This window comes from Leptidea sinapis, chromosome 40 (genome assembly GCF_905404315.1).
Source record: "Leptidea sinapis chromosome 40, ilLepSina1.1, whole genome shotgun sequence".
Lineage (NCBI taxonomy): Eukaryota > Metazoa > Arthropoda > Insecta > Lepidoptera > Pieridae > Leptidea > Leptidea sinapis.
Window position 1 is genome coordinate 5,329,128 of NC_066304.1, and position 26,586 is coordinate 5,355,713.

The 26,586-nt window shown below is 37.7% G+C and overlaps 1 protein-coding gene across 4 annotated transcripts in view; it reads right to left on the reverse strand.

Moving 5' to 3' along the window:
• LOC126976385 (solute carrier organic anion transporter family member 74D) overlaps positions 1-26,586 on the reverse strand; it is a 103,374-nt gene that overhangs the window by 7,183 nt on the left and 69,605 nt on the right. For 3 of the 4 annotated variants that reach the window (XM_050824692.1, XM_050824691.1, XM_050824690.1), the window contains exons 3-9: positions 22,670-22,810; positions 14,147-14,278; positions 11,298-11,462; positions 9,078-9,203; positions 7,157-7,290; positions 2,978-3,108; positions 1,031-1,212 (exon numbers count right to left, since the gene is read on the reverse strand). In XM_050824692.1, coding sequence (XP_050680649.1) covers positions 1,031-1,212; positions 2,978-3,108; positions 7,157-7,290; positions 9,078-9,203; positions 11,298-11,462; positions 14,147-14,278; positions 22,670-22,810 — 1,011 coding nt within the window. Of the gene's footprint in view, positions 1-1,030; positions 1,213-2,977; positions 3,109-7,156; positions 7,291-9,077; positions 9,204-11,292; positions 11,463-14,146; positions 14,279-22,669; positions 22,811-26,586 lie in introns of those variants that run through there. The other variant, XM_050824693.1, reaches the window with a different exon arrangement.

Here is a 26,586-nt window from a genome sequence, read left to right on the forward strand (position 1 = left end):
GATAAACCGTAAAAATAACATGCGTTGTTGTAAAAAATACTGTTGTGAAGGTGTAAACTACAAACAGTGAAAATCGTATAAATCCACATATTACAATTCTAATTACAGATATATATTATTTATTAATAATGAAATTATATTATGTGTGGCATAAAACTATTTAAATATATTTATCTACATCCATGCTTTAAATACTCTATTAAAGATTCTAAAACAGTTAGACACAACAACATTAGTTACAACATTAAAACACCCAATGTCCTTAATTACATAACAGTTGCATAAATAACTATTTAACAAACCTTACAGAAAAATTTATATAAATTTGTAATATAAAATTCTCGTGTCATGGTGTTTAACTTTGAACTTATCCGAAACGGCTTGACCGATTCTAATGAAATTTTGAGTGCATATTGGGTAGGTCTGAGAATCGGACAACATCTATTTTTCATACCCCTAAATGTTAAGGTAAAATGGTCCACACGATTTTTTTTGACATTTTTTTTAAGTTTGATTATGAGTCAGCATTAAAAAATACATACAACTTCAAATATTCACCCATCAAAGTCAAAGTGAAAAAAAATCTTTATTCACTGTAAAACTTTATAAGTTATTTAGTGCAAGTCAGGATGAAGTACAAAACTTACAATAGCATTCAAATGAGTATAACAATATTCATTAAAAAAATTTAGAACATTAATTCCAACTATCTTTATCATTCAAATAATCTTTCGCATTATAATAGGCCTAAGATGTTAATTTATTTTTTACGATACATTTAAATTTTTTAATAGGTAATATTTTAATTTCATTTGGGAGTTTATTATAAAATATAACACAATCCACTTTAAAAGATTTAGCAATTTTACGGAGCCCAGTAGATGGAATTGCGAGTTTATGTTTGTTTCGAGTATTGACATCTACGATCAACAGTTACTTTTGTATCGCGATTTTAATATCGGCAATACAACGTTTGCTGGGTCAACTAGTAATGTATATTATGGTGGTGACTGCTGGCTCCAATTCTTACCATGTTTGTGGGTGCACCGTATGATGAGCAGCACGGCGCCTACTTCCCCGCTCGCGTGCACGAACATGATGGCCGCAAAGATGGCGATGAACGCGTAGATACGGTCGCAGGAGCCGCCGCACTCACCCGTCACCGCAAACCCCGCCCACTGCGCACTGCGGTTCACAGCGTACCGGTCCAACCTGTTTATTTTTAATTTTATTTTTTTGTTTAAATAGTAATAATAATAATATTGACACACTTTTTACACAAATTATCATGCCCCAAGTTATATTATATTATAGCCTGTACTGTAATACAATATACTTACTTAAACATACATGTATTCATATAAACATACATAAATAAATTTAAACATCCATGACTCGGAAACAAACATCTATATTAGTAGGTAGGATCGCTAGCCACTCGGCTATACAGATTGTAAAAAGTTAATTAATTCAAATATTTTTATTTAACATATGATATAATACCACTTATTGAAAGTCATATACAACTATCCATTCGAAAAAGTATATATTTATATATATATGAAAATAAAGGAAGAGACGAGCAGGACGTTCAGCTGATGGAAATTAATACGCCTTACCCATTACAATGCAATGCCACTCGGGATTCTTGAAAAAACCTAAAAATTCTGAGCGGCACTACAATTGCGCTCATCACCTTGAGACATAAGTTGTTAAGTCTCATTTAGTTACAGTAATGTTTACACACAATGAGAATTAGGCGCCATTGTGGTACCCATAAACTAGCCGGCATCCTGTGAAAAGGAGCCCCAGGTAAAGTATGCTTCAAACCTAAGAAGAACGGGCGCAACAAACTCAGCAACATTCTTTTTTTATATTTTTATTTTTTTTATATGAAAATATGGTTACAATGTAATATCGTACAATAAAATTAATTATTTAATAGCCTGATTGTTGATATATTGATGTTGGCAGCATTGCCCCATGGCAATATACATTTAAAACATTCCTAGTATTACTATACATTAATAAAAATAAATTAACATCACAATAGTTTATTTCTAGGTGGTTTCGACGAACACTGTGTGAAAGTTAGATAACTATCCTTACATAAAAACCGAGATGTGAGAAAGAGATATTTGTCATAGGGATTGATCAAAAGCAAAGTAGTACACACTTCACTAACACATCTGTAAAACTAGCACGCACGAACATATTTAATTTAGTCTCACTATAATAAGGACTATTACACACACATATATATATATATATTTATACAAAATTATGGTGCGCATCCTATTTTTTTTAAATAAAGTCTGTGCCTGAAGGTAACAAATGATGCTTACTATCGACAACTTTTAAATTTCCTATGTCCACTCTAATCAATTTTGAGGCGCTCGTGACCATGCCTACTGTAAAGTAAGCGAAACATCAGGATATGTGAATAATTTAGCTTTTTAAGAAATTCATGTTGATATTCCGTTTCAAAAGATTTTCCGGGTTTATCAGACTTTACAGCAATCATCGAAAAAACAACTAAAATACTAGGCAGTCAATTCGAACTGGCTGTATATATATTTGACGACCGATATAGCCCAATGGTTAGTGACTACTACCCTGACTACTAAGCTAGAGGTCCCGGGTTCGAATCCCGGTAGGTGCAATCATTTATATGATAAATACGGATGTTTGTTTCCAAGTCATGAATGTTTATATGTATTTATGTATGTTTAAGTAACTATATTGTATTAAACATATCGTTGTCTTGTACCCATAGTACAGGCTATGCCTAGTTTGGGGCAAGATAATTTGTGTAACGAAAGTGTATAGAAATATAAAAGAATCTATACAAACAAGACTCACAGCTTCGATGATATAATAATGTTTTGATTTCACCATTACTTACATATTACAAGCATTGTGCTGTATCGTAATAAATAATAAATGGTATCGGAGGGTAATGTTGCGAGAGACTCACACAGACAGCGCCATCTCTCCTTGTAGTGTGTGATTGACGCATGCGCAGTTGTAGTAAAGCCACGTGGAGTTGTCGAGTCGCTCACTACTGACACAGCCGGCCTGACACGGCGACGTATACGTGAACGAATCCTGTAATACAATGATAGATTAATGCATATATGCAAATGAAATGAATCGAAATAAACTATAAATAAAAAAGACTTGTGGCACTCGGAGACTGCCGCGGTAAAGCTATTGCATAGCATTTTTTATCAACTTATGCAATTATAATTAGTTATTTATTTTATTTATGCAGTATTTTTGATAATGCGGGCAGACAACGGGACAGGTGTAACTAAATAAAAATTAAATTTTGTGTTAGAAATTAAAAAAAATCAAGACGTACCCCAGGCTCGAACCTGGGACCATCTGCACAAAAAACACACGTGTAACCGCTGTTCCACGGCAACTGTAATGAACGTGGCGAAATATCTATAAAGGTCTACTAGTAAGTCAGTGTTAGGTTATTTTCGTTACGGATTTTCTGGATTCGGTCTCCACGCTCAAGGCCCGAAATAGAAGCTATGCAATAGCTTAAAAAAGTGTGTGTGTACTTATGTTGGTATGCACGCAAGGAAGCAAAAATTATTAAAAGGATTTATATCTCGTGCTATAAACTACGTTTTTAGAAAGAACAATTTTGTAAAAATCTTGCAAAGATGGCTTTGACAATTAATTACTAAATAATACGGCTGTATGGGCTTGAACTCTTTGCCTGTCCTAATAATGAACGAAGAAACCAAATAAAAATAATGAATGACGCAAATGTCTTAGCAACGCTCACGCGAATTTTAATTTTCATATTAATATTGAAATATTTTTAATTGTAACGTAAATATAAACAAAAAAACACACAAAACACCCATTAACAATGCATAATCAAAATATTTCAAATTAATTCGTTTTTTTTTAATGAACTAACCCAAACGACTGGTTCGGCGGCAGAGCAGCGACGGTGCAAGCGCGTTACTTAGATTATTAACGTTGATATAGAGCCACTTGCTGTAAGGCAACGGATGACAACAGTCCAGGTTTTTTACGTGAGTCTAAATGACAGCTACGTCTTACACTCGCGGTACGCCAGTCACTTTGTTCTAGCGAGTTGCTGAAAATAGAGGCTAACCTTTCACCGCTATTTTTTTCAACGTGTTCACAGCTGTCAGTCTATCAAGACGTATATATTATCTAAGGCACGATATTTATTCGTTTACACAAACATGCGAACTGCGGCTGGAGCGGCTCCTGCGTCATGTACAGGAAACTGTTGCCGTCTTAGCCTACTAACACAGACTGAGATACAAAACGCGAGTGTAAGACGTAGCTTGTCACGCACACTAAACTAATATTCCTGGCCTGTTTTCATCGTTTGTCTAGGAGCAAGAAGCTCTATACGTATAAATTATCTAAGTTTGCCATTCTTCAGCAGAAATAGCCGTGTGTAAAATAGATGATACAAATGATTTGAGTTTTCTTTAGTGTTTATTCCGCCAATATTTGTCACAAAAATTGTCACCTTTTTGCTCTTAATAGTGATTTTCATTATTATAACACTAGAAATAAGGGATTGCTTGTAACTAATTCTAGTAGGCTTCATAAGATACATAATAGCTTTAAGGGTAAATGTATACACTTCTATAATAAAGTCCCAGTCACTGTTCAGGCATTATCTATAAATAAATTTAAATGTTTTATAAAAAAATTGCTCTGTCGTAAATCCTATTACTCCACTGCTGAATATCTAAATGATCGGACAGCCTGGGACTAGATTGTGATTATTTTATAGCGACTGTACAATATTGTATATTTTTATTGAAAAGAGCGCAAAAAAAAGAATGCTGGGAGAGTTTCTTGCGCCGCTTCTTCTCTCTCAGAGCGCCATTTGTTTCCGAAGCGGTAGTAGTATCTAATAGTATAAGAAATGACATCAAAAAGAATTCTAAAGGAATCAATTTTGAGAAAATAAATGCCTTTTATGCCTTTATGCCTTTTAAACAATTCGACACGTGTTTCGCCTCTACACGAGGCATCCTCAGACTCAAGTACATAAAAATACGTAGTTCCCATGAACCCGCGACCCCCCATCTTATACGGTTAACCTAAAATTCACAGAGTCTCGTGCCAGATTTTGGCGAGACAACACGTCCTGAGGATGCCTCGTGTAGAGGCGAAACACGTGTCGAATTGTTTAAAGACAAATATTGGCGGAATTAGCACTAAAGAAAACTCAAACCATTTGTATAACTATGGATTTCCGCAAAGTAACGCCTACTTCAATAAATTTTCAAAAATATATGAACTAAGTTTACGTTCTTTTCGGAGCACAGCGCGATACTTTATTATGTATACAATATGCTATGGGACAACCCTGCCGATATTAATACAATATTTGTGCTGCAGAAGAGGGCTATTCGCGCTATTTATAACCTAGGTCCTAGAGAATAATTGAGAGCAAAATTCAATGAAATTAACATCTTGACTGTTGCCTCTCAATATATTCTTGATAATGTAATGTATTATGTTTTTAAAGTGATAACCCTCACTTCTAGGATTAATACACAAATAAAATTTGAAAAACAAAATTTTATGAACGATGCGGGATTCGTCATCAATTTCCTAATATGCAAATATTGGGGTTGAGCAGGTTATCAACTGTAAAGTAGATCCTGTAGATGAAGCCACAACCTGAGAGTTGAACAAAGCAAACAGAATTTTATAACGAGGCGGTACTCGAACGGTTAGTTCAGTTGGTTAGAGCACCGACACGGAACGCCGGAGGTCGTGGGTTCGAATCCCGCATCGTTCATAAAGTTTTGTTTTTCAAATTTTATTTGTGAATGTAATGTAACATACTTTGACAGTTTCTATGAAATTCACTTATGTATACATAGGTATATAAGTGAATTTCATCGAAACTGTCATAACCATAATGCTAACACCAGGAACAGACATAAACTTATAATGCCTACGACTTGGCTAATTCGAGTTAGTAAGTCTTTTGTGGGGCAATGTATATACCACGAACACACATAAACTTATAATGCCTACTACTCGGCTAAGTCGAGTTAGTCAGTCTTTTGTGGGGCAATGTACACGCTTTTACAACAAGATCCCAGAAAATGTTCAAAACAAAAGGATTACGTTATTCAAAAGATTTGTTAAAAAACGTTTGAGTGGTAAAGGTTACTTTCTTACTTTCTTAACTTTGTTAAGAAAGTAGCAAATTTCGAGGTAGTGCCTACTTACATATACCTGGGGGCACTGATTTCAAATAATGGCGGCTGCATAGACGAAATCAAACGACGCATGGCAATCTCCAGATCGGCTATGGATAAATTGAGGAAAATATGGAAGGATCGCAATATCACTAAAACCACAAAAATACGACTTGTAAGGGCTCTCATATTCCCCATATTCCTCTACGCTGCTGAGACATGGACCCTACGAGAAAGTGAGAAGAAAAAGATCAATGCTCTTGAGATGTGGTGCTGGAGAAGAATGCTCGGTATATCGTGGACCGAATTCCGAACCAATGAGTCCATTCTTCGGGAGCTCGGCATCGAACAGAGACTGTCCACTACCGTACAAGCTCGCATTCTCACTTTCTTCGGGCATGTATCGCGACGTGGAAGCGACTCCATAGAACGCTTAATAGTGCAGGGTAAAGTCGAGGGCACTAGACCACGAGGCAGGTCCCCGATGAGGTGGACGGACCAAGTGAGGCAAGCTGTCGACGGTACTCTGCATGAATGCACGAGAAGAGCGGCAGTTCGCGACGAGTGGCATTGAGTCGCATTGTGAAACAGGCCACTAACCTCGACGTGACGACCACGACCACTCTGACAAGAGTGTAACGCCGAAGAAGAAGAAGGTAAAGGTTACTATAACATAAACGACTTTCTTAATGATACCAACGATTGGGAATAGAGCCACCGCCCGCAGGCTATTAAATAACAAACTTTATTGTACGACTTTACATAGTAGCCATATTTTTATAAAAAAAAGAAGCCCACTGAGTTTTTTGCGTCCGTTCTTCTCAGGTCTGAGGCATATCCTATGGAATGGGTGGTAGTTTTTGACTTTCAATAAGTGATGTCACGCCCTTTTTTGAATGAAAATATTTGAATTTGAATTTGAGTACCTGTCCGCAGACTGGGCTGTAGGGTGCCCCGTCACAATAGCAGGAGCTGCTGCAGTTCATGTCAGCCGCGGCAGCCGGACTCAGCGCGCGGAAGTTCTCCTCGGGACAACTCACAAACATCAGTACGACCATACCTGGACACAACAAACACATACGTCGATCATTTATAATATCCTGCCGGTTCTTTGGAACTTCTCTTCTTCTCGGAAACTATTATAAAACTAGAAATGCTAAAATTGCTTGTAACTAATTCTAGTAGGCTTCATAAGATACATAATAGCTTTAAGGGTAGATGTATACACTTCTATAATAAAGTCCCAGCCACTGTCCAGGCATTATCTATAAATAAATTTAAATGTTTTATAAAAAAATGGCTTTGTCGTAAATCCTATTACTCCACTGCTGAATATCTAAATGATCGAACAGCCTGGGACTAGATTGTGATTATTTTATAGCGATAGAAATGATTGTACAATATTGTGTATTTTTACTGAAAAGAGCGCAAAAAAAAAGAATGCTGTGAGAGTTTCTTGCGCCGCTTCTTCTCGTATCTAGTAGTTATTAGAAATGACATCAAAAAGAATTCTAAAGGAATAAATTTTGAGAAAATAAATGCCTTTATGCCTTCAGACACACCAGACAGTGTACTAGGATCACAAGTTCAAAAAATATATTACAGCTTCTTTCACAAAGAATATTTGCATAGTAAGATTATATTATATAGAGCATGGTTCTTGTCTGGTGCTGCGCAGGCCACCAAAAATTGTGTACTATTTTATTTTAGTAGGCTAAGCTGTTACGTGATTTAAAAGATGGGCTGAGAGTTTCCCTTCAGTTCTTCTCCCCATATCAATGCCTCTTTACGAACTGATGAAGCTTCATGAAATATACTAAGTATTGTTTCAATATGTTATGTTATTGTCACCTCTCCCCTATTCTATAATAAACTACCATCTGTTCTTCATCCTCTATATATTGTTATCGGATAAAGTTTATTTTGTCAACTATGGTTTTGTAGATTCGATGTATAATCATTTTAGCTAAAAGACGTCCATTACTGGACAAAGGCCTCCCCAAAGATCTCCAGGACGATGGATCCTGGACCCATATCCAACGTATATATACCGGCGATCTTGACTAGATCGTCGGTCCACCTTGTGGGGGGGCATATAAACACTGCGTCTTCCTCTACAGTCTACATGGTCGCCATTCGAGGGCTACTGCCCCACCCGCTATCTGTCCGTTGAACATCTAGATGTGTGGCGGTCCTCCACAGTGCGGTTTTCAAGGAGCTTTCTTCCTCGTACTACGAAGCTGTGGAATGAGCTTCCTTGTGCGGTGTTTTCGGGACGATACGACATGGGTACCTTCAAGAAAAGCGCGTACACCTTCCTTAAAGGCCGGCAACGCTCTTGTGATTCCTCTGGTGTTGCAAGAGAGTGTGGGCGGCGGTGATCACTTAGCACCAGGTAACCCGTACGATCGTTTGTCCTCCTATTCCATAAAATAAAAAAAAGAACTATGTGCCCTGCCCACTGCCACTTCATTAAATACACTTGCGGTGATCAGTTCAGGCGATATGACATCGCCTTGTCTGACTCCCCGCTGCAGACGGATAGGTTTCGAGAACTGATCCTGGAGACGGACTGACATGGTGGCATACAAACACTTCAACGATTCGAATCTTCAATATCTCGATCTCTCGGTCTCGATCGAATCAAAGGCTTTCTAATAGTCAATGAACGCCAAGCATAGTGGCTGGTTATAGTCCTGCGTCTTCTGTATAACCTGCCGCAGCGTATATATGTGGTCTAGTCTTTTCGGAATCCGGCTTGTTCGGGAGGCTGGAAGTCGTCGAAACTAAGCACGACACGATTCGTAATAGCCCTAGAAAACAGCTTAGATATCTGTAGATACTCACCAACACTGTAGATAGCCGCCGTGGCTGCAGTCCACGCCGCCACCTGTCTGGCGGTGGGCACCACCTTCAGTATCACCACTCCAGCTGTGATGATTCCCAGTCCCATTACCAATATACCACCCAGACCTGGAAGTCATATCGTTATATCATAAGATATATTGTATATTGATCATCACAGGACGAACATGTTCACCTGATGGTAGGTGAATCCGACGCAGGGGGAGATTTCATACACACTTAATACACTTTACAATAAAGTCCCAGTCGCTGTTCATATACATAAGTAAATTTCAGGGGTTTATTAAAAAAGGGTGTGATATAGATATTACTAACCAACCGCGGAATATCGTAGCGATGAGACAGCATGGGGTCAAATTAAAATTCTGTTGTGACTGAAGTACCACATTGAAAATTTATGCGCCGATTCTTCTCTCTCACAGCGAATTGTTTCAGAAGATGTAATAGTAATTGACATCAAAGATAGAGACCTAGGGAGATACATAACCCTAAAATAGTAATAATTATGGAAATAGTAATAGAAAAAAAAATGTATCATATTTTTATCAATACGCTACGATTGAATTTGTAAATCGACATACCGAGTGATATAGATATGTCAAGTCCATCCGGAAATATAATCAATAAAAAAAAATCAATGAGAGCCGTCATGCTCATTGAAGAAGTTAAAAAAAGAATTTGTGCTATTGCTTTAGGACATATCTTGTACTACAGTGAAAAGGTTAATTATTTCGCCGCCACTCTGTCTAATGTGTCTTCAATCGCCGCTATCACGGAGAGACCTCAACACGTCACACAATTTTCAACTTATCAAGTTTTATTTCTTCACAAGGAACGAACGCGCTTTGATAGTACAATCAAACTTGTAAGGAGCTTCGCTTTAATTCTCCTTGAAGATTGGCACTTATTACACACACACACACACACAATCGGGACAAATGGGAGAAGATACTAGATACAAGCATTACACCTGATAATCTAATCAGCGTAATGCTTACTTCTGTAGTAGCCTGGGATGCAACCAGTGCATACGCTGCAGAAATATAAAAATATTTGCGTAGGTTAGAGAGGGCAAGAAAAGCCGCGGCAGTAAACTTATAGTTTGTTTAGTTGGAGGTAGCAAAAGCTAATTCTCCCCCCGTGAAGAAATGCCTTGCGGCGATTCCATGGGGACGAGCGAGATAGAAGAAGAGGCGGTTTTTTAGTCGGTAGTGGTCTTCAAACCGAGCCCGAAATACGAGATCAATAGGACCACGATCTCATGATACGTAAAAGTATTTTTCCCCTCAGAAAAAAAACACACACACACACACACACATGTCTTCTTATTAACTGTTTTGTATGGGTATAAATAATTTATTTCTTTATTTATTCAGCTGTTTCTACTGGAGAGTATGGGTGAGGGTAGTTACTGACCATATAATGAGCGGCTATCTCGTTTAAAGGCTATTTTATTGAATACACGTTACCATATACAATGATACTGTAACTCCACAAAAAAGGTGATGAATACACTAACATTAAATTGGTGTCTGCCGTTTTGTTCGAATTGTGTTTTATACTTTTTATGTTCCACATAATTGTATGTATGCAACGCTCTACTGGTCAAATTTGAACATTTGAAATTTGAGAGCAAAGTACTCTTAGCACTTGTAAACTATTAATATCTACGTTATTTGTCTATTGTAAAATTACTTACGATTAAGTAGGAATTATGTGTACAAGAAGAGTCTGAAACAACACTTCGAAAAACGAATTTAACTTACATCATTTAGGTCCTCATTTTTATTTCATTAAGGTTTTTTCAAATAATTACCAATTATTTTCTAATTGTAAAGATTTGTAAGAGTGACATCTCAAGTAAATTTCTTAATATGCCATTATTGGGGTTGAGCAGTTTATCAACTGTTAAGTAGAACCTGTAGATGTAACAACGACCTGAGATTTGAAGAAGATTTACCAAAATTTACGACTCATGGGTACTCGAACGGTTGTCCCAGTTGGGAAGAGCGCTCGGACCGAACCCGAGACGTCGGTTAGAAATTTAATTTTTATAATAAAAAATAATTCCAAAAGGGATCAATTTTGAGAAATTAAATACCTTTTTGCTCTTGGTTAGTATGTAAAGTCCCACGCCACAGCCATATCTAAGAGAAAAAAAATACAATTTAACACATAATTCAGTTCATGTTAGTACCTCACCCGAGACAAGATTGGCGTCGTGCGTCGGCAGACGGAACTCCTTCTCCAGATACTTGGGCAGGAAGGAGTAGACGCCGCTGATCGGCATCAGGTGGAGCACTGAGCTGGCAGTTCGCCACATGAGGATGTCGTTGGTGAGCTGCCGTTTGATGGTCGCGAAGAAATCTGGAAGGGGGAGACAAATCTACAACACAGGATGTGTACGAATCGCGCGATTTTGTCTCTATGATCAGATCGTTTGAAGAATAACAAGACTGATAAATACACAAATAAAATTTGGAAACAAAATCTTTATGAACGATGCGTGACTCGAACAACCTCTCGCGTTTCGTACGAGTGCTCTGCCAACTGAGCTAACCGTTCGAGTGACGTATCGTCATAAAATCTTGTATGCTTTCTGTTCAACTCTCAAGTTGTGGCTTCAGATTTTTCAAGTCTCGTCCCTTACACTCTTAAAAAAAGTTACATAAGCAACATCTCTGAAGCATGTACATGTAAACACTAAGTATTTTTTTATGGAAAAGGAGAACACACGAGCGAATGGATCACCTGGTGTTAAGGCGAAGAGTAAGCAGAAAGCACGCAAACATGGTGTTTTTAGACAAGTTTTGTGGTGAAAGTATAGCATTTCGAGCTATGAACACTACTTAATCCTGTTACACATATCCTTAAGTCTTATTTGTAGGTTGCTAATGCTTGCTGTTGGTTATAGTTAACACTGCCGAGCCTATTTGAACTACCACTTTTCTTTGAAGTTAAACAAGTTTTTTGGCATGGCGTAACGCATTTTTTTGTACTTCTCTCAGAAAAGTTATTCTTATAGCTTGTACTTTTTTGTGTAGGTTCATTTATTCAGATTAGTAGTGAATAACGAGAATTGTAAGCATATAAACTGTTTTCCACCCAAGAATTTTGAAAATATTGGCTTTGTTACATAGATGGCGGGCCGGCAGCCGTGAACTCATATCGCTCAAGGTCGCTGGCATTTAGTGTCGCCTTAAGTGATTACCGCCATCCACATTCTCTTGCAACACCAGAGTAATCACAGGAGCGTTGCTGACCTAGAAGATGCATGAAGCGCTTTTTTTTCTAGTTTTTCTAGTTTTCTTTCTAAAATTCATATCGTATATAGCAATATTTTATTAATATTAAATACCTTATACGTTAAATTTTATTTACTTTACGAAAAAGTAGCTCCCATTAATTGGTTGAAATTATACATATACGCGACTTGAACCACACATTTCTTGACTGTCCGCTACTATTTTTATAAATCAAAGCAGCGCATTTGCAGATTTTTGTGATAATGTTTCACCTCGAGATCTCGCGTCATACTGACAAAGCCATGTTGCTTACTGAGGCTATAAGGCTCAGTAAATGGCTAGAGGGGTTAAGGGATCCTAGTTTATTATGGTATCAATCTATTATCATAGCGTTTGTATATTTTTATTCTGACGTAACGTATTTTTATTCAAACAGATGTTATAGATGAGGGTTTCTAGGACAGTCATCGAAATATCCGGTACATGGCAATATTGCAGAAGTTAAACGGTGGAACGACAGATGTCCAAACATCAACTTTTAACGACAGCAGGCCGTCGGCAGAGGCACTCGAGTGAAACAGGACTGATGGGTATAATGGCACAATTAATATATTTTTAACTACATTTTTAAACATTTAACCAACCTCACAGCGGGAGGTGCAAGGTAAGGAGTTATTATAATAAATAATGTATACTTTATAATATAATATTTTATAATTTTAAAATATAATTTATTTATATATATGGCGCCTATTTCTGCTGTGAAGCATTACTGTGTTTCGGTCTGAAGGGCGCCGTAGCTAGTGAAATTACTGGGCAAATGAGGCTTAACATCTTATGTCTCAAGGTGACGAGCGCAATTGTAGTGCCGCTCAGAATTTTTGGGTTTTTTGAGAATCCTGAGCGGCACTGCATTGTAATGGGCATGGCGTATCAATTACCATCAGCTGAACGTCCTGCTCGTCTCGTCCCTTATTATCATAAAAAAAATATATGTAAACTATTATTTATTTTCTATTATTATGCCACGAAATCAAACTCAGAATTAATCTCTACAAAAAATTTAATTCGCTTTATTTGCCCTTAAAAGAAAAATATATCAAAAATATTCAATTTCAGACGACCCATATAGCTCAGCGGTGACTGACCCTTCCTACCGAGCTAGCGGTCCCGGGTTCGAATCTGATAAGTGCATAAACATTTGTATGATGAATATGGATGTTTGTTTCTGAGTCATTGATGTTTCTTTGTATTTATGTATGTTTATTGTGTGAGTATATTGTATATATATAATAGATCGTGGTCTTATAGCCATAGTACAGGCTTTGCCTAGTTTGGAGAAAGATAATTTGTGTGTGTCAATAAAAAAAAATACTATATACAGAGAAAACCAGGTAAGCCTAACTTCTAAAAAGTCTATTATTTTATTATACTCAAAGAACTTTTGACTTTTAATAAGTGATTTTGAATCCTATTATTAATAAAAAAAATTGAAAATGATTCCACCCTAGGATATCTATATAGATCCTCACCATCTGGACGTGTGGCGGTCCTCTACAGTGCGGTTTTCAAGGAGCTTTCTTCCACGTACTACAAAGCTGTGGAACGAACTTCCTTGTGCGGTGTTTCCGGGACGATACGACTTGGGTACCATCAAAAAAAGCGCGTACACCTTCCTTAAAGGCCGGCAACGCTCCTGTGATAACTCTGGTGTTGCAAGAGATTGTGAGCAGCGGTGATCACTTTACAACAGGTGACCCGTACGCTCGTTTGTCCTCCTATTCCATATAAGAAAGCAAACAATACCTTTGAACAGCGGTTCATTCTTTTCTTTGCTCTTCTTTATGGGTGGCGGCATCGGACCTTGCTTTATCTGCTTCGGAAAGCAGAACATCAACGCTGACAGGATCACGATGAAGCCAGCGATGAATACCATACCTGTAATTTAAATAACAAAAATGAAAATAAATATTGTTTCTCTCATTAATCAATTCAATTAGGTACAAAAAAAACTGAATGTGTCCGGCGGTCCTCCACAGTGCGGTTTTCAAGGAACTTTCCATGTACCACAAAGCTGTGGAATGAGCTTCCTTGTGCGGTGTTTCTTTTCTCTCTTTCGGACGACACGACATGGGCACCGTCAAAAAAGCGTCTATACCGGAAGGTGTAAGGTTTAAGGAATTAAATGCCGGCAACGCTCCTGTGATTCCTCTGGTGTTGCAAGAGAATGTGGGCGGCAGTGATCACAACATCAGGTGACCGGCTCTTAAGTCGCTCTTCTATAAAAAAAACTGTATTATTGTGAAATTATTTATTTGACACTTAATCTTTAGAAATTTCAAATACTCGAAATTTGATTCATTTACTGCCTTACAAATAAAATTGATATAAACTTATACCTTAGAATAAAGTTAGAATCAACTGGCAATTCTGAAGTTTTCCGAATGACATACATACATTCATACAATCACGCCTCTTTCCCGTAGGGGTAGGCAGAGACCACTTCTTTCCACTTGCTACGATCCTTACATACTTGTTTCGCTTCGTCCACTTTCATTACGAATGACAGGCATTATAAGCCAATCATAGGCCAATCAAATGTCTATTTGTAAACATTTTGCATATTCTTGGTTTATTCACAGTTATAAATTTATACCAAGTTTATTCCATGTTCCTCCATTTATATCACATCCATAGATTTAAAATATAACAGCAATGATCATTGTCTACTATGGATATTATATATTATATCATCAAATAAAATATTGCGGATAGTTATACTAAGTATTTTAACCTTGAAGTTAGTCAGAGATCTATAGAGTCTACTCAGACTTTACTCACGTAAAACATAGTTGAGTGTAAGTTTAGCATAATCTATTATTTCGTTTTTATAGTCATTTGACAGCTGAAATTGTACTGAGCTTAAGCTAACGGCCATTACCAATATTCAGTCTATCTCTTACTTGAGATAAAAATTGTAACTATCATTGACTTTTCTGTCCCAATGAACTTATCGACGGTAAATCACCTTATCCGTGCACGCTGTCTGTCAATGGGACGACGTATAGCTTACCAGCGATACAAAGTTTGTATGGAAATTGCAATTCAAGCGTCCCAATATAAGGCGATAAGAATGACTTATCGGGTATATCGGGACAGCTTCAGATTGTTGCCCACTGCCACTTCAGTTTCACAATCATTTGGGCTATATCTGCGACTTGGTTGTCCTTATTTCTGATTGATCTCGCAGGGAAACTCCGAGCATAGCGCTCTCCATTGCTCTCTGAGCGACCATGAGTTTTCTCATCGTCGGCATTTAGTCTGTATCAAATCTTCGGTATATCAACTAGCCAAATAGTTATTTGCCAATGAGTAAGTCTACAACAACTATGACACGAATCAAACTATAAAAGCAAAGGTTCTAATTAGTTCAACCAACGTACAGTATCCAGAGTAAACAAAATACCGCCCACTTATTATCAATTCTATCTGCGCTAACCGATATGATCAGATTTGCTTATCAATGTCTATAACTGAACTAATATCTCGAGCAAATAACATGTAAACTGGATACAATGTCAATTTAAATGCTGTAAATCTAGTGACAGAGAAACAGAAAGAGAATAGATTTTTTTTTTTATGGAATAGGAGGACAAACGAGCGTACGGGTCACCTGGTGTTAAGTGATCACCGCCGCCCACACTCTCCTGCAACACCAGAGGAATTACAAGAGCGTTGCCGGCCTTTAAGGAAGGTGTACACGCTTTTCTTGAAGGTACCCATGTCGTATCGTCCCGGAAACACCGCACAAGGAAGCTCATTCCACAGCTTCGTGGTACGAGGAAGAAAGCTCCTTGAAAACCGCACTGTGGAGGACCGCCACACATCCAGATGGTGGGGATGATATCGTAACTTGTGGCGTGTCGTGCGAAGGTGAAATTCGGCGGCAGGAATCAGGTTGAACAGCTCTTCGGAACACTCCCCGTGATAAATGCGGTAGAAGACACACAATGAAGTGACGTCTCTACGCAACGCCAAGTGATCCAGCCGTTCACAGAGTACTGGGTCCCCGACAATTCGAGCTGCTCTGCGTTGCACGCGGTCAAATGGATTGAGCTGATACTGGGGTGCGCCAGACCAGAGATGACAGCAATACTCCATGTGAGGCCGGACCTGCGCTATGTAGAGCGCTAGAATGTGGGCCGGTTTGAAGTATTGCCGTGCTCTATTTATGACGCCCAGTTTCTTTGAAGCCAGTTTGGCTTTGCCCTCCAGATGGCCACGGAATTGGCAATTGCTCGAGATTTCGAGACCCAGTATTCCGATACTAAGCGAGGCTTTAAGGGAAGTGTTCTCGAAGAGCGGTGATACGGCAAATGGGGTTTTTTTAGTGGTAAACGCGCAAACTTGAGTCTTCTGGGGGTTAAATTGGACAAGGTTCAACTTACCCCATTCCGCGACCTTCTCGAGAGAGGTCTCGATAGAAGACACAAGTTTCTTCCGGCACTGGTCGACGTTTTCCCGAGAGAGACCTGCATGGCCCGTGTATACGGCATCACCAGTGCTGTCGTCTGCATAGCAATGCATGTTGGCGGTGTCCAACATATCATTGATATGCAGAAGAAACAGCGTGGGAGATAGCACACAGCCTTGGGGCACTCCAGCGTTCACGGGCTTGGGATTCGGGCAATAACCGTCGATAACGACCTGTATGCTGCGCCCAGTGAGGAAGCTGGAGGTCCACTTGCATAAGCTCTCGGGAAGCCCAAATGATGGAAGTTTTGCGAGGAGCGCCTTGTGCCATACACGATCAAAGGCCTTCGCTATATCCAGACCAACTGCCAGGCCTTCCCCCTTGCTTTCAATAGCCGCCGCCCATCTATGTGTTAGGTATACCAGAAGATCGCCAGTCGACCGACCATGGCGAAAGCCGTACTGCCGGTCGTTGATCAACTGGCGACCCTCAAGGAATACCAAGAGCTGGCGGTTAATTATGCTCTCCATGATTTTGGAGAGTAGGGAGGTAATAGCAATAGGCCTGTAGTTTGCCGGATCCGAACTGTCTCCTTTTTTTGGGATCGGATGGAAGGGCTGACTTCCATGAATCAGGGACTACGCCTTTTGAATAAGAGTGCCGGAATAAACGCGTTAGCACCGGCGTCAACTCAGGGTCACACGTTCTAGATACACTAAGTCTGACCAAGAGTATTATAATGATAGACTAGAACTCTTAAGGAAACCTGAAGGCGGACTGTCATTGACGAAGTGAAAGGCATCTGAAAAACCTGGAGTGAAAAATGAAATCAAGAGAGATTCTCAGGCGATGGAGATGCAGTGTGAAGGCCCTCTGGCCCAGATAGGGGTTACAGGAACTTTAAGTAATGGTAAAACATCACTCACGTAACTGTCTTCAAGTACATTAAGACACGAGCAAGACGTTCACCTGTTTATAAATGATACGACCTGCCCATTATGGGTCAGTCACACACTCGAAGAGCGGCATGGGAAGTAGCGAGGTATGGAGATGTAGTGTGGCAAAATCCTCGTCGTACCCAAGGTCCCTATTTTGTCGTTTTTTGAGCGCGTGTGGGAGGCTCCTTTGCACAGGATGCCAGCTAGGTTATGGGTACCACAACGGCGGCTATTTCAGCCGTGAAGCAGTAATGTGTAAACATTACTGTGTTTCGATCTGAAGGGCGCCGTAGCTAGTGAAATTACTGGGCAAATGAGACTTAACATCTTATGTCTCAAGGTGACGAGCGCAATTGTAACGCCACTCAGAATTTTTGGGCTTTTCAAGAATCCTGAGCGGCACTACATTGTAATGGGCAGGGCGTTTCTATTGCCAACAGCTGAACGTCATGCTCGCCTCGTCAAAAAAAAAGAGTCAAAGGAACAAGTGCGGAGCGTCGCGATTAGTTCAGCGAGAGTGTGGGCAGAGAGGGCGACATCGCGATAGCGTGAAAAGCATAGCAATGAGCAGCGCAAGGAACATAGTGTGGCGGACCCATTACAATGAAGAGCCGCTCACGATTATTGAAAAACGAAAAGCGGCACCACAATTGCACTCATCACTTGGATGACATACAATGTAAAGTCTCATTATCCCAATAATTTCACTTGCTACGGCGCCCTTCAAACCAAAACACAAAAATGCTTGAACACAATGCTTGATAGCACAAAAAGGCACCGCTGTGGGATTTTTTTTTGTAACATTTTCATGATTGATGATAAAGCAAAATCACAAACCCATAGCTCTGAAAAAGCTTCGCAAGTAATTGGAAAAATGCAGCGAAGCTATCATGCTGCGTCTGTTAAGGAACTATCGTAGATCGCGTTGTGAAACTTCACACCAATTTACTTTTTAAAAATATGCAGTTGAGTGTCCAGCAAAACTCTGCACCTACCCCCACTATCCAAGCTTGGCTCGAAACCTAGCTTCCAGACTTTACTGGAGCTGAAGATTGTGCTTCATTTATCCCAGATCTGAACCTTTAGGACGACAAAATATTTTGAGAAGTTTGAGAAGATATTCATACACTCAAAAATCGCTAGAAGAAGCATTGGTCAATGTTTTTCATGGAAACGGTACAGATATCTATAGATTTCAGGCTGGACAGGTTAGAGGCCTGTATCGTAAGCAATGGTGGCTATATCTAATAGATCGACATTTATTAATATTACATTACATAAATAAAGAATTGAAGAATTTTTATTAGTACCGGAACTTATGGTCAGACGTACGTTTCCCGTATTTAATTACAAATTGTAAATTACATCGCAAAATCATGAAATACAAGTTTCAAGTTAATGAGAAAAGTCTTCGTAAATAACAACAATAATATTAGGAGTATTATCATCAGTTCAAATTGCTTAAGAACAGACATAAACTTATAATGCCTACTGAATAGTTAATTATTATCCGAATGGCTAAGTCAAGTTAATAAGTCTTTTGTGGGGCGATGTATATGCTTTTACAACAAGATCCCAGAAAATGATCAAAGAAAATATGTATACATTACAGTAAGTATTTCAAAAGAATTGTTAAAAAACGCTTGTGTGGTAAAGGTTACTATAACATAAATGACTTTCTTAATGATACCACAGAATGGGAATGGTGCGACGATTTATAATGTTAATTATTATATATATCATTTATTATATTAGTGAATATTAAAAATAAACACAAATAAGTTTGATTAGTAAATTAAAACACTGGAACACCAAAACAGAGTATAATATAATATTTTGTTGTTACAAGGTCGCTCGGCCATTGCTCAGTCAAGGCCACTCGCTAGACATAGGCAGGCGTGAGAGCCGCTCTGATACGATTAACTTTATTCTTACCAATATCTGAACTGAACTATAATTTTTTTATGAAAATAAGGGACTCATTGATACGCCCTGCCCATTACAATGAAGTACCACTCAAAATTATTGAAAAACCCAAAAATTCTGAGCGGCACTACAACTGCGCTCGTCCCCTTGAGACATAAGATGTCAAGTCTCATTTGCCCAGTAATTTCACTAGCTACGGCGCCCTTCAGACCGAAACACAGAAATGCTAACACTGCCTATTTCTGCTTCACGGCAGAAATAGGCGCTGTAATACATTTAGGTAACTATGTTTACCAGTTTTTGAACAATTGTTAGAACTGGAACGGAGATTTTGAAGATCTGCGTGTTCTAATGCATACTGTGTACGTCCCAAACATAGACTTAGAATATACTAGCATATAGACGACCTGACAGCTCGATAATTCGTGACCAATTTCAATTTGTCAATGTGTGCGTCAGCAAGTTTTTTAATACCTATTCTAAATACTAAGGAGCTAATGCCAAGCGTGGCTGACTGTTTATGACTTCTCAATCAAAATCGGTCACAGTAACAATAGATTCGCTTTCCTTCTCCATTCTGATCTATCTCCGTAAGACACATTCTTCTCTCTTGCACGCTTTGTTTTGGATATTTCTACATTATTCAAAATCAACATTAACAAGAACGTGGAGTAGGGTCCGCATTTTTCGACTTCAATCTATACTCTCTAATCACTACATCGGCGATGCATCATAAGATGATATCGGCGGGGGCTATCATTAAACATCAGCAATCGAGCGAGGTGCTCGTCCATGCGTGTCTAACACAAATAAAATAACTTGACATAGAACACAAACGCGAAGGTCAACTGTGGACCGGTTTAAAAGTAAAAGTGAAGGCGCATGTCCACTGTCCACAGTCCACGGTCCACCCACCAAATCCTCATTAGTCATTACGGACGCGGGACGACGATCGCGTAATTGTCGACAATATGGCGCGCAGCCTTGGCCATGACCGGGCGCCTCATGCCTACTAGATAGAGCGTATTTTAGTCGCGATGACGACCGACTCGTTACATAATGTAGACCGCAGCGTGACGCCTTGTCATGCGACGCGGGGAAAAGCGAAAGTCGAGAGAAAATCGCATCGGCGAGATGCGATGTCTTACACAGCTGACTACAAAACTACGTTCATAGCCATATGCACGCCACTCAACTCTGTGCCATGTCAGACAATTATTAATCAAACTGTTAAAAAGACCATTCAAATTCACGATAGGATGGATGCACCCTTTATAACTGAAAGGACTGATTTAGGATATGTCCTGTTTGTCGATGATTTCACATAAGTCTTGTTTGCTGACGCAAATACGATTGTGGGACGCTTCATTTCTCGTGATTAATTTTTTTTTGGTTCCTTATAAGTTTTATTTACGTTTTATATGTAATTTGATAGCATGAGCCTTTGTAGTTCTAACAGCACGTGGCCGATCTCATATAGTCCAATACAAATGTACATCAGTCGATTATGTATGCTAAAACTTTTAAATGGTGTAAAATTTTCTCAAAGTAATTAAGTTATTGCAACACTGCAAGTTTTTCCAAAAAAAAAAAATAAAATAATAATTATTGCTAGAGTAAACAAATACTATTTAAAGGATCGTAGAGAGATTGATATAAAAATAATATCAGCATATAAATATAGCATGATGAAGCAATTTGGTAAGTGCGACAAAGCGGAATAAATGGTCAGTTGATGCGAAGTGGCGACTTCATTTACGATAGTTGGTACTACAGAATTTCAATTCAGTTTCCACAAATAAAATGAACGTAAAGGAACAGGAGCAATAATTGATAAACGCAGTCTCATAAAAGTCTCGCTAGTGGCAACGACTTTGATTTGTTTCACATCGAGTACCGACAACATATGAATATTAAACTTAGCAATGAATAATAAAAACACTTATTAAAATTCAGTCGTCAGTGACAAAGTAATATTACTTGGACAACAAGGAGATACGCGGAAGCCATTCAAAGATATCAATTGCGAATTTGAACTATTAGCAGTCGGAACACGTTTTTGTAAATTTCAACCGCATTTAGCATTTGAAACGCATATGACAGGCGATTGAAGACCTTACTACACTGGCATAAGAGATGTAACTGTAAATATACACAAAGTACGTACAGCTCGTTGTCATACGCACGCATTCCATTAATACTTAAGTCACGCTCGTGCTTTCTTCGTAGATTTTGCGCGCAAATCCGAGCCAATGGTTGTGTAACGGTAGGTGACAGTTCCGCGATGCGTATGAAGGAATTCCAAGAGTCGCGCCAACACAATATGTTTCAATGGAAACATTACACCGGTACCCTACGATTTACACGTGAAGATGGACAAAACAATGAAGTGAACATGGAACAGTGAAGTATTTAACAAATATAGCAAGTATATTTACACTCTGTAACAATACAGAATGACACACATTGCTAGATGGTTACAAAATATGTACAAAATGATTAAGAGGGTCCTCTCATCCAAGACACACCGCCTGTTGACGACAAGCAAGAGAAAACGATAACATTGTAAATAATTTGCCGAAATTTAATAAAACTTCTTTCAGGAAATAAATGTTTCTAATATGATAGAATATCCATTACATGCGCGAGGTTACTATTGCAATGTTTTCTTTACATTTACAATTTATGAGTACATTATGAACGGCCAAAGTTCTGGTAAAATTGGGAAAAAATAAAATATTTGGAGATTTATATTGGATTTGATTCTTGAAATTTAAATTTTCTGCTTTGATAGAAATTTAGATATGATATACGAAAAATGCGTTAAAACGCACTAGGCGTAGCGTTCGTATGAAAAATATGACGGATTAGCCGCTCTTAAATATATATATAAAACCATCTCAATATCAAAATATATCCCTCTAATCAAGAAAATCTATGAAGCAAAAGCCCTCCCAATGTTAACTTTTGTAAATTTATGTAGAAACTTACCCAACCACCATGCACCAACCCATCGCGGGTCGTTGTACTGGTATCCTGGATCAGTCAAGGGGTCCACGTAAACGCGCGTGCACAAGGCTCCCAGAAGAAATCCAAGAGCTGGTCCAATCACCCTTATCCCAATTGTGATAGCTGCAAATAAAGTTGTAAAGTTGCCTTTAACAAATATTTTCAATTTATTATTTACTTTCTAAAGGATAAAAATTTGCAATGTATTATTTAAGAAATAACAAAACTTTTTCCTAAAAATGTTCCGTTAAGTTTGTAAATAAATATACTGAATGCAATTTACAAATTTGTACTTTCAATGAAAGTGCCGCCAATTAACTGAATAGAAGAAACAAAATTACAAGAAACGAAAGAAAACGTAATATTTGTAGAAGCAATGAGACAAGAATAAACTATGGGAGAAGAAGTATTACTTTTGAGGGTAGCAGGAGTATTTGTAGGAGATAATAATAATAAATTGCCTTTAGATATAAAAGCCTGATAATATAAAAAAAATACTTAAAATATTGAAGGATTTTTGGTTAACACAAATAATTTAATTCTATAGTTTAGTAAATAAATAATAAAAATTTAAGATATTATGTTAGTCCTTTAAGTAGGTACTTCTAATCACTAAGACAGTTGCAGCTATGTTCTTTGATTTATTATAATTTATGTAGCGTGTATTTATTTCTTTTACAAGAACACTTATAATCTTAGTAAGTGAAGTGGTAATTCTTTTTGAGATAAGTAATGTTTCTGAAACCTGAAGAAAATAATAAACAACATAAAAATCGATGCCAGTAACATCCCACAGATCAAGTAGTAGATGCATACTGTAATGAAGAGTCCCGGATATTGATTATGCAAATCAACGTGGTCACAGACCGTGATCCATTTTAATGTGGCTAAGACATGTTCAAGACTTATTAACGGTCGTTCAACTAGAAGCCAATCAATAATAAAGGATACAAACATTGTTTCTGGGATTATAATAATGTTCATTATTAGTATTAAGATCTGTCGCTTTGGAATGTCAACGATATTGCCTGATCAATGATCCAATTCTTAGAATATTATTGTTAATATTCCAAGTATAAATTTGTGAAGTGAAATAAATTAAAATATATGGTAATTGAGATTGATAATAAAAAAACGACGAGAGATAAAGTTAATAATTAAATGAATAAAGTAAATTTTTGGGAATACAACGATAGAGTAGTGATAAAATAATAATAGAGGGTATCTCAAGATTCAATCCAAGGGCAAATGCGTTCTTTAGTTGATCGTGACCACCGATTAGAAATGGTGCTGAAAAATGACTGAGAATGGCGTTTACTAACTGAAAGTACAAAGAGTAGGTACATTAAGTCTAAGTAGGTACCAACTTAAAGATTTATCCTGACATCGGTGAAGCTTACGATGAAGTATTCAATTCTGACAATAATTTATAATCAAACATTGAATCGGGTGACTGACCGAAAAACAATCAAGTTGAGAAGCGCGCGCAATCATTCGCAGAAATCCGCCGAATCGCTTGCCAAAAAAACGCACTCGTTGCATACAGCGTTGCGTGCAGGCAAATATAAAATATATTCACTATTATAATACGCTTCGGTAATAAATAATGGATCTCGCATGCACGCTTCAAGAACGTAGGTACATCGGGCGGCGTGTTGTAACTTTTTGTTATCTCTTAAGTGCCTTTTTCATGCAGCTGACTGCATTTTACATTTTAAACCCGAGATATTTAATGCTTTATTACTTTTAATTAGAGAGCAGGATGGAACGTTGCTACGAACGAATAAACTCTCATCTGTATAGCTGTAGTTACCGGTTCCCGATCATAATTAACAACAAGTATTCCCAAATCACACTATCTGATTCGTCTCACCGGGAAATGGATAATTGCAGTGATTAAAGCATACTCCTTTCTATAAAACATGGTGCAGATATAATTTTCGGAGGGGCATAAATAGCGGGACCTGCCATTCTTGCCGAGGCGAAAAAATTGCTGTCAGAAACAAAAATGGCGGGGCGCAGTTTAATTTTTCGTTTTATAAAAATTAAGTTTATGGTCGAGTACTATATGCGGCTTTGTCTTTTTGTTTATAGATACTTAAATAGGTATGATTAGCTTTTTTACAAGAAGTTAGCGAAAATCGACGTCATTGAAGGAATGATATTCTGTGATTTAGTAAATCCAGTTATCGACCAACTCCTAACCTCTAACAGGTAATTTTGAGCTACAAATGTATTTCCGTGGAGGTATAACCACCATGAACATATTGTCTGTAGCAGAAGCACGTTATATTTTCAGGATTTCGATTAACAGTGGTCGTATGATTTCATTACGAATCTTTCATTAGAACCCAAACCTTCTTTACTACCAAATAAGTAACTTAACAAAACAGTATCGGAGGTAAGGTCAATATTATTACAACAAATGTAAAACCCAAAATACCAATAACAATCATAATAATCGCATAGATAACGTTTTTATTACTAAGTAATACATTGTCAGCCCATTGTTTATCTCTTGACAATACATGATACTACTCTATGAGTGTTAATACATAGTTGCCACACATATTGCGTGGATAATTGATAGGGATAACAAATAAAGGTTTAGGTAATGATATTTATTTTGTACTTCCAATAACCGAAAGTTATGAATGTCGATAAAGAAGCCTTATTCGATAGAATATTCGAGCTGGGTTACTTCGCCGACTAAAATTGGGTAATCTTGGTCTTTTTTTGAGGTTCAATCACGCCTAAGCTACTGATCGTATCGACATGAAACTACCACCATTCGATGCGAAAATTATCCTAGATGGTTTATGGCTGTATCTAATATATAAAATTCTCGTGTCATGGTGTTAAACATTGAACTCCTCCGAAACGGCTTGACCGAGTCTCATCACATCTCAAATTTTGAGTGCATATTCGGTAGGTCTGAGAATCGGACAACATCTATTTTTCATCCCCCTAAATATGAAGGGTGGTCCACACGTTTTTTTTTTTAAATTTTTTTGACATTGTTTTTTAAATTTGTTTGATTATGAGTCAGCATTAAAAAATACATACAACTTCAATTTTCACCCATCTACGATCAACAGTTACTTTTGTATCGCGATTTTAATATCGGCAATACAACGTTTGCTGGGTCAGCTAGTATTTTATATATTTTTCGAATTTCAACGTTCCTTCATTAATTTATTGCCTTTTAAACTTTATGCTCAGTTTCTTTGAAACTGCTGTAATTAACGATAGTTGTGCATTTGACTAACCTCTGGCGATCATTTCACTATTCTTTATCTTCGATAAGTCCTATAAAATTGATATAACGATAACTACAATAAAATGGGTTAAACATTGTTCCTAAAAAACGCTCCTGTGATTAACCTTAAGAAACGTAGAAACAGTCCTGATCTATTCAATTTATTATAATACTTTTTATTATGGAATATAATATAACTAGCTGACCCGACAGACGTTGTTCTGTAGATAAAAAAAAATACTGTTTTATAGGACTTTGTCAATAATATTTCAAAACATCAAGAATTATTTCGTAACGTATGCTCCTTGTTGTTATAACGAAATTGTTTCACAGGAGAACTGTTAAACCGTGCGTCAATAAATTCTCTTATAGAAAATATTTCCATACAAAACAAATATTGAAAATACTCCATGAAGTAATACCCATTTAAATCTGTTCATTAGTTTAGGAGTCCATCGAGGACAAAGAACGTGTCACGTAATTTATATATATTAGATATTAGGTACGTCAGTGCACAAGCTTAATGATTTTTAAATAAATTTAACTTAAACTTTAATCTATCTATATTACAGTACATAAATAGAGGTGCACTTAACAAACTTAAATGGGCTCTCTACATAACTTACCTTCCTATCATGGC